Consider the following 13,913-nt stretch of genomic DNA (forward strand, 5'->3'; position numbering starts at 1 on the left):
TTGTGATACGTCTCACTTTAATTAAAGTGGTTTGATGTTGATATGGAAGAATGGTTTAAGTTCCCATAATGATTTAATTAGTAATATTAAAATATTTGTAATTGCCAAATTAAAAATAGAAATAATAAAAGAGGAAATATGTTCCTGACAAACAAATTGCTTTACATTATTATAGAGCAAACAAAAACAGAGCACAATATTTAGTTGCTAATGAGATCAGCTAAATATGAATTGTTAAATTGTTAAGCTTATTCAATTTACGAACAAACATGTAAAACATGTAACATGTATTTAATGTGAAGAATATTTCATATCAACATAATGCAAAAACAAGCATTTATAAGGTGATACGTCTTTCAGAGTTTTAGACTGTGAACTAGTCAATATACAGTTTGCAATAGTAACATTGTAACATCTTAGTCTATTTCTCCACGGATTACTGATGATACGTATTTGCACACATCATTTATATATGTCTGTTCCATATGGTGGTCAAGTGTATGTAGCGTTCGTTCACTAAACATATGTGATATAATATCAACGTCTGACCCGGCGCACACTATGGGATGTTTGTTTATTAGTTCATTCCTTGATTGGTTGAAATAGTTGCACGAATTGATCCTGTGATCACAAACATTGTCTGTAACAACATTGCATCTTCTGCACAACGATCGAGCGTTTGTCCGCGTGTCCGTCAGTAAACGAATCACGACCGTGGCGTTGCGTACTTCAGTCGGGGAGTCGGCGGCGGCCCATATAGACGCCCTTCTAACTCTGATATTATAGCAATGTTGGGGAGAATGGATTTAAAATTGAGTGATATGGATATAAGGCTTAAGACACTTGACGGGCTTGACAAAAAGGTGGATAATTTCGACAGAGATATAAAAAAAGTTATGGCTACACATAGACAATTTTACGAAGGAAAAAAGTGCTAAACTTGACCGAGTGGAAAACAAGGTTGACTCCGTGGATATTGAGTTGGAGGGGGCCAGGAGAAGGATCGCGGATCTAGAACGTGACAAAGATAAGTTGAAGGAGGATATGAACTATGTACAGTCTCAGAGCAATAGGAACAACTTAATCTTTGGAAATATTCCGGAAGAAACAGGCGAGACCCCAGCGAGGTCTGAACAGATTATGAGGGAGTTTATCATCGATAAGTTAAAATTAGCTAAAGAGGTAGTAGATAGTATGCGTTTCGAGACTGCACAGGATGGGCCAGAAGCAGAGCCAGCCGGACGGAAGGGGAGCCACGGGAAACGGAAACGATAGAAAACACCGCAGCATCGTCGGCAAATTTTGTTTTTTCGGTGAACGCGAACAAGTGCGCAGTAACAGTAGGCATTTGAGAGGCACTGACTTTTACGTCTCAGAGCAATTCCCACCGGAAGTAGCAGCGAAGAGGAGGCGTCTCTTCAAACGGGTTAAAGAAGAAAAACCGGCCGGAAGGAGGGCATGGGTGTCGTACGACACGCTGTACATAGACGGTAGACCCGTGAAAGAAGCATAGGACGGGTCGGATGGGCTGAAGTGCTTAATTTGAATTTGTAATTGGCTGAGTGCAGCAAAGCGTGAAGACACTAACTTTGTTTCTTTTATTGTAAAGCATGATTTAATAGTTTTAACTGAGTCTTGGACCGGTAAATCAAGCAATGTTGATATTCCAGGGTACCATTGTTATAATTATTATAGGAAGTATAGGCATAGGCAGGCAAAACGAAATAGCGGTGGTATTGTTATTTTTGTTCGCAACACTATTAAGGAAGGTATTTCGATATTTAAAAATAGGCATGATACAATTATTTGGTAAAAAAATTGACAAACACTTTTTTAACATTGATACTGATATATATCTTGCAGCAGTATACATGTGGGGGGATTCATCACCTATTGCTAGATTGATAGACACTGATCTTTTTGCGAGTTTAGAGGATGATATAAACCAATATCAAACATTAGGCACAGTTATGATTGCTGGTGATTTTAATGCCAGAACGTCATGTTAGACAGATAGCATTATTTGTGACATGTATGTCCCAGATATTGATGGTGATAATTATGTATGTGACAATCCCTTAATACCTAGATACTCAATGGACAGGGGCAGTAACTGTCATGGAAATAAGTTATTAGACTTATGTAAGGCCACTGCACTAAAAATTATTAACGGCCGTTTGGGAGCGGACTTTGGCGTCGGCAATTATACATGTTTCAATACAAATGGCTCAAGTGTTATCGATTACTTAATACTTAATGAACATAATTTTAATCTTGTTGATAAGTTTGAGGTTGGTCATTTCAATGATTTCAGTGATCATGCCCCATTGTCTTTTGATATTGCGTGCAATACACATGTATTTAAAGAAATACCACGCATAAGTGAATATCTAAAATGGAGTGATTAAGAAAAGGACGCATTCAGAAATGGACTAATTGCTAGAACTGTCGATTTTAACAATTTAGTTCAAAATTGTGATGTACAAAATGTTATTAATGTTGACTTTATGGTGAATACTTTTACAGATATTGTTCGTGAGGTGGCCGACCCATTATTTGTTAGGCATGTAATAGAATACCCAAGTTTTGAAAAATGCTTTATCACTGATTCTGCTAAATGGTTCGATCAAGAATGCAGAAATGCTAAGAACTTATATAAAAACGCCTTGAATGTTTATAATAATTCGCATAGTGATCGAGACAGACTTGAATTGTGTAGATTGAAAAGTTTGTATACAACTACTGTGTCAAAGAAACGTAGAGCTTTTAAATTTAAACGTTTGAAAGAGTTTGAAAATTTGAAACGTAATAGGCCTAAAGAATTCTGGAGATATTTTCGTTCACAGATCGCAGATAAAAGTGTTTATGTACCTCTGGAGGATTTTAAAAATCATTTCGAGCAATTGTTCGCTGATATTAATCATGATAATAATGAGGAAGCTGAAAACTTTAACAGGTCAAATAAAAACCTTGCAATAACACTTTTTTCAGTTCATCCTTTGTAAGTCAATAATATCAGTCGCTATCAGCTTAGTTTAGTTGTAATGCTGATATGTTTATATGTAACCATAACACACATACTGTTAAATTTACGTGTTATAGAATATGTTCTATTCTGTATACTCTTTAGTTTGGTAGATTTGTGATTTACAATTTCAGTTCATCCTTAAAAAAAAGTTGATTATAATATTTATTTAATATTTAAAACTACACTGTATAATTGTAATAGTAATATATTTATTATGTATATGAAACACAAAAAACTGTATAGTTTACGTGTAATAAATTCTGTTCTGTTCTGTTCTGTTCTATTTGTGAAATTCCAGATCTCATATACAATCTTTTGAAATAAAAGTTGACAAATTATTCTTTTCTTTACATATTCAAAATAAAATTAAATTAAGGGGCCGAAATATCTCTGTTGAAAATCAGTAAGGGGCCGAAACGTCTCGAGTCAATTTAATTGAGGGGACGAAATGGCAAGGCCGAAACGTCTTAGTGGCCGATTTGGGGGCCGATTTGTCTCGCTCCCCACCAGTGTATAGCACTGTCACACGGGACCCCATGAATGTCCCTTCCGGACCCCTGAATTGACAGTCAATTAAGTGTGTTCTCCCTGGACCATAGATCCGCCACATCACACAGCTATAGGGAGATGCTTCGGAGCTTTTAAAGAAAACCCTTAAATAAATTTAGTTGACACAGTTATCACATCTGTGATTTATTCAGATTTACATGTAAATACAAATATATATATATACATTTAAGTTAAAGATAAAATCTAAAATGTGTTTTTAATTCGTTGTAGTCTTATAAATAAAAATAAAGTAAAACATCCGGGGCACGTTTTAGTACAGAACAGTTTAGTCCCTCGTTTTCGTTATTATGACGATTGTTCAAAATAGAAGTCACTCAAGAATAATTCGTTTGAGTCAAAGTGTTAAATATGCTGATAAGTATTAAATTAAGTGTGTTGCCACGGTAATGTGGATTTTAAAGTGAGTCAAAATCGTTGTAGCTTTTAAAAGACCTATATCCAATTGCATGAATGCTGAAACTTGGATAATTTGTATTTAGATTAGTTTTCACATTAAAATGATTTCGTAAGTTAATATCAATAAAAGATACATATAAATTATTTTAGCGCAGTGTAATTATAACTCGTTGAGCTAACTTTTTGGCCACGACAATTTTTAATAAAACAAGCGCTCATCCAGTTTGACGTCAAAGTTGAAACCGTTTTTAGTATGTATATTTTTTATTATTAAAAATTAAAAAAAATATGTTTATATTTAAAATTCATTTTTGATAACGATAGAATAAAGACCGACAGGTCAATAAAGAGTTTTATACAGTTATTTTCGCTGAGGATTAATAACAGTGATGAAATAATGTGTTAAGATCCCAAGTTGTTATTAAATCCGTATTTTGTCTGTGCACACGAAATGTGTAAATTTGGGACCAATAACAATTATTCCTACGCCCAGCTAGGTAAAATTGATAAACTTCAATCAAACACAAATTAGATTGACATATACCTGTCCATGTTAATATAAATGATTATTCATAATTATAACCGTAGTGAAACATATATTTATCGAAGCGGTATAATAAAGGATATACAAGTCGAGATTTTAAAATGTTCGGTTCTACGTCACGGGTTTTAGTAATGGTCACACTCCCAGAAGCTTGATCCAGTTTTTGATGTTAGAGGGGCGCACTTTAGGATCACACATTTGAATGTTCACCCCGCCGGAACTGAAACTCATAAACGCTAAATGGTATGTGAACAAATTTATTATATACGTTTTTTTCCACAATGCTTTGTCTACCATATTGAAATAAAAAGTCAATTTGACGATTTGTTGTGCAAGCTTGATATAACTAACCACTCGATAAGCCAGCGCCAGATGTATCATATACATTGTAGAAGTCGATGTAAGTGGTCTTGTTTATTATAAAAAAAATAGTGTAAATTACGGTATTGTTATGCAATGTCACAGGCTAAGATTAACGCAATTATCTGACATTTCATATTAAATGGACGTATGAAAACTAGTGGTGTGTAACCATGTACAATCTACAGGGAAGCGTTTTCCAACCGGTGTTCATGTAAACGTGATTTACATCCGGGGAACTGTTGATAGGGTCAAGCGCCTGCTCACCAATTATTTTCGGCTGTTTTGGTCCCTTTGCCGTACAATCAGTTATTGTAAGTTTATCTTGAATGAAAGTACACCCATTTTTATAAAATCAAACGAAGTAGCTTATTTATCGGTCCTGAAACTGCCTAGTTATAAACATATTCCCTTTGTTTACAAAACTGTTGTGTGCCCTTTTTCTTAAAAAAAATATGAATCATTTGTTATTTCGCAGTACAGATAAATAATACTAATTTGGTAATAAATATATGTTTTGGTTTCTAAATGTATCTGCTTTTGAAAATGTTTCTATTTCATTATTTCACATATGATTTAGTCTCACTCTGTTATAGTAGAAGCACACCCAATTTTATGCATTTTCAATTTTATGATGTAACTTGTTTTGCTCAGCAACATGCATTGCAAGACCAGTGTTCTTGGATTATAAATAGCTGCACAAAAGTTAAATAAGTCAGTTGTATCTGATAGAAGTGGAGTCCAGTACAAAGGCTTCTTTACAATGCAGAACAGGTCCAAGAAAGTCTTTATCTTTCAGTGCTACGTCTTGTTCAGAGCTTTCTGACAGATACCTTCACTACCTAAAGGGTATTGTAAGCCAGTGTAGTGTACACTTATGTTTCATTTTAAAAGATACAAAAATCTTTAAAAAGTTTACATAAAGTTGGATATATGATAACAAGAAACATCTGAGGGATAAAGTCTATGATCACGATTTCCTCCGAGGGTGAAACTGTTTCCCTCGCTAAAATCCCCCGAGTTTCTAAGAGTGGATGGTTTACCGCGGAGTTTTATATAAATAATATGAAAGATCGCGAAAGGAAATCTTCAGATTTTAGGACCCTGTGGCAGAACCCCACGTCATATCAGAGAAGAAATCATTCTTGTTCAAAGTTATTTGTTTTTATTGTTAATATGTACATTGTTAATCAAAGAAGATTCTTACCAGCGTTTAATTTGTATTTGTGTCCATTAAGGCCAGTTGAATAATGTCTTGACCTGTTAACAATGAACATTGAATCATTGATGTATTTTCTCTAATTGTTTTGCGTCATAAAACAGCCAACATTTTACACGTTTTTAAACCATGACCTCTGAGGTCAGGCGCGATATCATTTAAATGTAGAATATACTATTTATTATTGGTGGTTAAAATTAGCTATGACGTTTAAGGGAATTTTCAACAGAAACAAGACAAGAAGGCCTTCAACCATGCGCTGTGAATTATGAACATATGTTTGACCTCCTGATTTTCCAAAAATGTGTAATAAGTAACCTAGTCTTTTTTCGGGTGAAATGTGTTGATCAATGTTCAGTCATTAGCAAAAACATGTTTATAAGAAATTAAAGATGCATGTGCAAATAGTGAAATATGATTTTATTCTTGTGGTAAGCTCACTTGCAAAACAACTTTAGTGTAGATTCTTATTATTTATTAAATGACGTGGAGTTTCGAGGAGTTAACCAATCCGAGGAATGCTGCGTTCGTAATTCTTCAGTCAACTGATCACCATCCGAGGGCCTTAATTTTAAACTCAGAGGAAATGTGTACAGTCGATAAATTCGTTGTGTTCGCTGCGATAGCAAAAATTAGCAGAGGCAAATGGAAAGTGGGTCTAACTCAGTGAGTGTACAGTACTTACTATCAGTGCTGTAGCAAGAAGTCTATTTAAAATGAGGCTGTGTAGGGTCAGTTGGCATGCTCTCGAGGATTTTTTTGTAGGACTCTCTTATGCGCCTGGGACGACACTTTGACAGTGTTTGTGGGCATAATGTCAAGGTCAAGTTCAATTATGGGGTAAATTGCCATAGTAACTTAAGAGTTATGCCTCTTTTCCATAAAAGGATAGTAGGTTAATATCTTATGCAGACAATAACTTTAATGATTGTGAGATAAATTGCTAAAGTTAACCATGGCTATGATTCCAATACAGCTGCCTTACTTTTTTCAAAGGAAGATGCTCCAAACAGGTGGCAATTCCAATTCAACCAAATTATAGTTTGTCATGCAGTTGCAACTATGTTCTCCTTTGCAGTTTGGGTAGTGAGCAGTCTCAAACAAACATGATGTTAGGTGATGTTTGCTGAATACATATTTACATACATGTATTTCTAATATACATCATAATCTGTTAGTGGTCTGCTTTCTTAAGAGGATTCTTGTTCCCTTTTTCAGGGGTGATTTTTTTAAGTATTTGTCCTATAAGTATATTAAATTTTATCCCATGCAGGTGGTAAATATAGTCAGCACAGTCCTGTAGGCACGTTGTCTTATGAGAATATGCTGAACCTTTCTAATTGGAAGAGTATTTTCCCTCGCAGGAGAGGAAGGGAGCACTGTGAGACTGGCACCTTGTCTGATGAGAGTATGTTTTAATCGGTCTATTGTACATTTCTTATTGGAAGAGTATTTTCCCTCGCAGGAGAGGAAGGGAGCACTGTGAGACTGGCACCTTGTCTGATGAGAGTATGTTTTAATCGGTCTATTGTACATTTCTTATTGGAAGAGTATTTTCCCTCGCAGGAGAGGAAGGGAGCACTGTGAGACTGGCACCTTGTCTGATGAGAGTATGTTTTAATCGGTCTATTGTACATTTCTTATTGGAAGAGTATTTTCCCTTGCAGGAGAGGAAGGGAGCACTGTGAGACTGGCACCTTGTCTGATGAGAGTATGTTTTAATCGGTCTATTGTACATTTCTTATTGGAAGAGTATTTTCCCTTGCAGGAGAGGAAGGGAGCACTGTGAGACTGGCACCTTGTCTGATGAGAGTATGTTTTAATCGGTCTATTGTACATTTCTTATTGGAAGAGTATTTTCCCTTGCAGGAGAGGAAGGGAGCACTGTGAGACTGGCACCTTGTCTGATGAGAGTATGTTTTAATCGGTCTATTGTACATTTCTTATTGGAAGAGTATTTTCCCTTGCAGGAGAGGAAGGGAGCACTGTGAGACTGGCACCTTGTCTGATGAGAGTATGTTTTAATCGGTCTATTGTACATTTCTTATTGGAAGAGTATTTTCCCTTGCAGGAGAGGAAGGGAGCACTGTGAGACTGGCACCTTGTCTGATGAGAGTATGTTTTAATCGGTCTATTGTACATTTCTTATTGGAAGAGTATTTTCCCTTGCAGGAGAGGAAGGGAGCACTGTGAGACTGGCACCTTGTCTGATGAGAGTATGTTTTAATCGGTCTATTGTACATTTCTTATTGGAAGAGTATTTTCCCTTGCAGGAGAGGAAGGGAGCACTGTGAGACTGGCACCTTGTCTGATGAGAGTATGTTTTAATCGGTCTATTGTACATTTCTTATTGGAAGAGTATTTTCCCTTGCAGGAGAGGAAGGGAGCACTGTGAGACTAGCACCTTGTCTGATGAGAGTATGTTTTGATCAGTCTATTGTACATTTCTTATTGGAAGAGTATTTTCCCTTGCAGGAGAGGAAGGGAGCACTGTGAGACTAGCACCTTGTCTGATGAGAGTATGTTTTGATCAGTCTATTGTACATTTCTTATTGAACGTGTATTTTCCCTTGCAGGAGAGGAAGGGAGCACTGTGAGACTGGCACCTTGTCTGATGAGAGTATGTTTTAATCGGTCTATTGTACATTTCTTATTGGAAGAGTATTTTCCCTTGCAGGAGAAGAAGGGAGCACTGTGAGACTGGCACCTTGTCTGATGAGAGTATGTTTTGATCAGTCTATTGTACATTTCTTATTGAATGTGTATTTTCCCTTGCAGGAGAGGAAGGGAGCACTGTGAGACTGGCACCTTGTCTGATGAGAGTATGTGTCGATCAGTCTATTGTACATTTCTTATTGGATGAGTATTTTCACTTGCAGTTGAGGTAGTGTGTCATACAGGCAAAATGTCAGATTGGAAATGAAAATTTATAATCAGGCCGCTGTGCATTTCTTAGTAGAGGGGAGTTTCTCTTGCACGTGAGGAATTGAGCAATTATAGATCAGCACTATATGTGTGATTGGAATATGTCTTCTTTGCATTTCTTAGTGGACATGTTTATTCTCTTGCAGGTGAGGAAGTGAGCACTGTCAGACCGGCACAATGTCTGATGAGAAGGGCGACAAGGGTGAGGAGGAGAAAGTGTACGGGGGATGTGAGGGCCCTGATGCCATGTACGTCAAACTTGTTTCCTCTGACGGGCACGAGTTCATTGTGAAAAGAGACCACGCTTTAACTTCTGGAACGATTAAGGCTATGTTAAGTGGGCCAGGTTAGTACACCATAACCTGTCATGTATTTTCTGTTGCTGTCATCTACTCAGGCAATCATCTTGTACCCAGCCAACCCTCCAAAATATGTCCATAACTGCTTGTTCAAAACTATCTTAACCCTCTTTCCAGTCCCAAAAATTAAAAAGCATACAGTTAATTGTGTGAAAGGGTACCTCAATAGGTGTCTACCATATATTTTATTTTAAAGGAAATTATCTCCCTTGATGATTTAGATTGTTTAAATTAAACACTTGAGGCAATTACAGTGAAAACATTCTCTACACAATGTCAACATGCCTGACCCAAAGTATTCTTACAGTACGTATTAGATATAATAACTTTGTTGTGTTTTTTTTCAGGACAGTTTGCTGAAAATGAAACAAATGAAATTAACTTCAGAGAAATACCGTAAGTTAACGTGATGCATGTGCTTAAATAAATTATAAGCAACAGAGGTCTAGATATAGTTTTGAGTCAAAGAGTGTGATATCCCTTAATTTTCCCTAGAGTGTCATTCTTCCAAAAGAGGATTCATTTATATGAAAACAATAATTATATTCCTCAAAATTTAATCAATACATACCTTACTCGACTTGACTGAGTCATCACAAATGCACATGCCAAGGGACCTTTTGACAAATACCAGTGTCTATGCATTTTGATATGCAAGCACTCAATATGCATTGCAATTTCATTTTCAATCTTTACTGCATTTTTATATGCAACTATATCTAGAGCTCTGAAGGTAGTATTTACCTTTAAATTTTTGAGTGTCACTGTACTGCAGGAATTTCCTTTGTATGTTATAATAAAAAAACAAAGCGAAAAGGTTCTATCTTCTTCTTAATTTAGTGTCACTGAGAACCCTTTTGCATTCACTCCTCAGACTGTGAGCCCCAAAGCACACGTATATGACAATGGATTGGTTTACGTTGAATATTGAGAACGTTGCTCATGGTTTGGGCTTTTTATGCTCAGTACATGAAATATTATAGTTTCAACTGATGTGTACAGGTGGGGTCCAGTATGTTGATTGATCAATAACTTTAGAAGCCTTTGTCCAATCATCACCAAATATTGTCAAAAAGTATATGGGCATGTTATCTTGGACAAGTTTCATATCCAACCAAGAGATATAACCCTTTTAGAAATTATCTTAAATTGGTCATGTCAGAATGTGTATGGGCGTAATATCTGAGACAAGTTTGATAATCAGCAGTATCACTCAGGTCACTAGAGTTATCGCCCTTTAATTATAAATATTACTTTAAATCCGTCTTGTCTTATCAATAAGGTATGAAGCCTTTGTCCAAACATCACCAAATTTGGTCAGAATGTGTTTCGGCATGATATCTCAGACAAGTTTGTTAATCAGCCATATCACTCAAGTAACTGAAGAGTTATCACCCTTTAATTATATAAATACCCTATATTGGTTTTGTTTGATCAATGGCTTAAGATGCCTTTGTCCATTCATCACCAAATAAGGTCAGAATGTGTATGGGCAGAGTATCTCGGTTAGGTACTATAACCAGCTAGGTCGTCTTAGTCACTACAAAGTTATCAACCTTGAATTGGCATAAACAGTATTAACCTTACCCTCTCTTATTTTGGCTAGCATACAACCAGTCACCCCCTAACTTGGTGTACTGAAAAAAGACAGGAGTATTTTGCAGTTAGTGCTCTTGCTTATTAAATTCAAACAGACCCCTTTATTAAATTCAAATAGTTTTTTTTTCATTGACTGATTCTCAAATTTCTGAAAACAGGGCCTTGAATTTTTCGTGTGTAGCCTAAGAGTGAGTTGTACACTTGGGAACAAGTTTATAGTTAACAAAATAGCAGATTGATATATGTGATACAGTGGAAAGATCATTTATAAATGTTTTGAATCAAGTAAGCATTATAATACCCAGACAAATTAAGTTTGAGGGGATATGTAGGTGTCACCCTGTGGTGAGTCGGTTAGTCAGTCCTTTGAGGTTTTCCTTGTCTCGAGAATGACCTTTCAACTGGTAATTGGAATTTAATTAGGCTTCATGCAATGGTTAAGCAGTATGAGAGGAAATGCAGTGTATTACAGAGTTATTGCTGTGTGTTACAATTTCTTTTTTGGAGCATTACTTAAAAACTACACTGTATGGAAACTTCATACAATGGTAAAGCACAATGATAGGAATTGCCATTTACAAGAACCATAACTGTGTCCACAGCATTGTCAATTTTAGGTAGGATTTCTAAATATTTCACTGCCATTTCCAATGAGGGTAGTATTAATCACATTCAGTGATAGCTCTAGTTGGGGGGGGGGGGGGGGATCTGTAAAATTGTCTAGAAAAAGAACATCTATAAGATCAAGGACAAATGTGATATAAATGAAATGATTCATCGAATATACACAAACATGTAATTGAAATGTGAACTAAAGTTCAATAGGATAGCTATTGTAGGTTTTTCTTATCTGGAAAGTAGCTGTTGATTCAACCAGAAATCAAGGCAATTGTAAAGCCAATTATAACAACTTGACCATATCCTATACGCCATGCAAGCTTTAAGTGTTCCTCATCAAGATAGGATGCGTTTCACTGAAGATAAAAATTATAATTTCCGTAATGCAATAGTAAATTTCATGCCTTTCAAGCGCACAATATAGTTTTATGCATTATTTGCTTTTTAATTTCAATGTTTATCATGTCTTACTTATTTGACCTTAATAGTCAAAACATAATAAGCATATGATTTAGGTACATATAAAAGACTCATATGATTTTTTTTTATAATTTATATTATATCCTCAGTTAAAAAAGTGCCCAAACATCCCCAATATTTTTTTATCTGTTCCTAGATCATATGCATTTTTATGTTTTGATAATTAATGTCAAATGAGTTAATTATGATAATAAATTAAGATACAACAATATTTTTTAGATATCAACCTACCTATGTTGTGCACCTTTAATGTTATCCAGTGTAAAAATGATTGTGCTTGAATGTTTTTGTTTTTTGTCTTGCAGGTCTCATGTGCTGCAGAAGGTTTGTATGTATTTTACATACAAAGTCCGATACACAAACAGTTCAACGGAGATTCCTGAGTTCCCAATAGCTGCAGAGATCGCCCTCGAGCTTCTAATGGCTGCAAACTTCTTAGACTGCTAAATTCTGTTGGTGACCGATCTTATAGGTGTTTTCTCATTAGCTCTCCTTGAATATGTTAACCTTTTTCAATTTTCTTGCACTCTGTTATTAGATTTTCTAGGTTTGTAAGTCAACAACTTGGTTAAGGGAATTGCAAAAACATTTTTTTACAAATTAAACGATTCTGTAATACACTCTCACATTTCCCCCCCGCTTTCTGCTACATGTATGTTGACAACTCTAAACTCTTTTTTTATTTGATATTATAACTGCATTTTTAAAGATGAAATGACTCATTGTTTTATACATTTCCATATAATTCTAAAAATATTGTTAAAAAACTTCTTGTTTGTAATGTGAACTTTGCATGATCAATTAGGTAAGGCATCATTTCATCCGCAGTAGTATCTGTTTAGCTTAAACATACATATACTCCATTTGAATCTGTGCTTAATTGCCATCATAGTTTACATTTTTGTAGCCTGTCTGTTCAATTTTGCACAAAGTGTTGTAAGGACATTTTTATTACTTTTCTGCTTTGTCAATGTCAACGAAGGCAAATTTGGTGTATAATTTTTATTTTAGAACAAACTGGATGAATGCCAACTTGTTTTTACAGCCGTGTGTTGTATATGTAACATTGTTGTGAAATAAAATATAAGCCGGAGAACTGAACTGTATTTGCAATTTTTTAATATTACTCACCATAATTGTTTTGTAAGCATGACATTCATTCAGTAGTTGGTTTATATTGCTTCCATGTTAAAAAACAACAATACTTTATAATTGTGAAGATAAAAGGGACATGAAATTTTTCATCTTTTTAATTAAGTTTATTATTAGCCATACATTTAATAGCCTGGCATTATTTTCCAGTCAGTTGTGATAACATTTATTACTGTCACGACATGTATCTCTCAGTTTCAAGTGTATTGTGTCAAGGTTTACCCTCACCAAAATAATATTCAATATAACAGTCAACCAGATTTGGAAACACTTAACCTGCTTCCTGTCTGAAGTACCCCTTAACCCATGAATACACAATGTATTGATTGTTGAATCAAAAGGATGCATACTAAAGATAATAAACAATTATTTGTTGTTATTTAACTAGTTCAATGTTTCATGTATTGAATTTTTTATTTTGTGTGTGCTGTTCTGTATCCATTTTGACCTAAAACTGAACATGCTCACTTGCATGGGTTTTGAAAGTTAAATTAAAGTCACAAAGCGTAATGGTACCTTGAAAAAGTACACAGCTGCAGCCACTGTTCAGTGATGAACAAAGTTAACATTCATTTAATGTTGTCATATTCCACTATTGTGTCTTATGCATATGTCTTTGTTTATTATTTAACAATTACAGATACAGATTAGTTTATTTTGTTA

The 13,913-nt window shown here is 35.2% G+C and overlaps 1 protein-coding gene across 2 annotated transcripts; it reads left to right on the forward strand.

The window, feature by feature from the left end:
* Window positions 1-5,085: 5,085 nt before the first annotated feature.
* On the forward strand, window positions 5,086-13,901 carry LOC128213987 (elongin-C). Of its 2 annotated transcripts, XM_052920142.1 has the most exons (5): window positions 5,124-5,212; window positions 8,896-8,939; window positions 9,189-9,388; window positions 9,749-9,797; window positions 12,404-13,901. In XM_052920142.1, exons 3-5 carry the CDS (start codon window positions 9,220-9,222, stop codon window positions 12,543-12,545), a joined length of 360 nt encoding a protein of 119 aa, XP_052776102.1. In that variant the 5' UTR covers window positions 5,124-5,212; window positions 8,896-8,939; window positions 9,189-9,219; the 3' UTR covers window positions 12,546-13,901. The 2 variants fall into 2 exon arrangements, with proteins under 2 accessions (XP_052776103.1, XP_052776102.1); XM_052920143.1 differs by lacking the exon at window positions 8,896-8,939 and having other exon boundaries at window positions 5,086-5,212.
* The last annotated feature ends 12 nt before the right edge of the window (window positions 13,902-13,913 follow it).

The sequence above is a fragment of the Mya arenaria genome, chromosome 13, assembly GCF_026914265.1.
Source record: "Mya arenaria isolate MELC-2E11 chromosome 13, ASM2691426v1".
NCBI lineage: Eukaryota > Metazoa > Mollusca > Bivalvia > Myida > Myidae > Mya > Mya arenaria.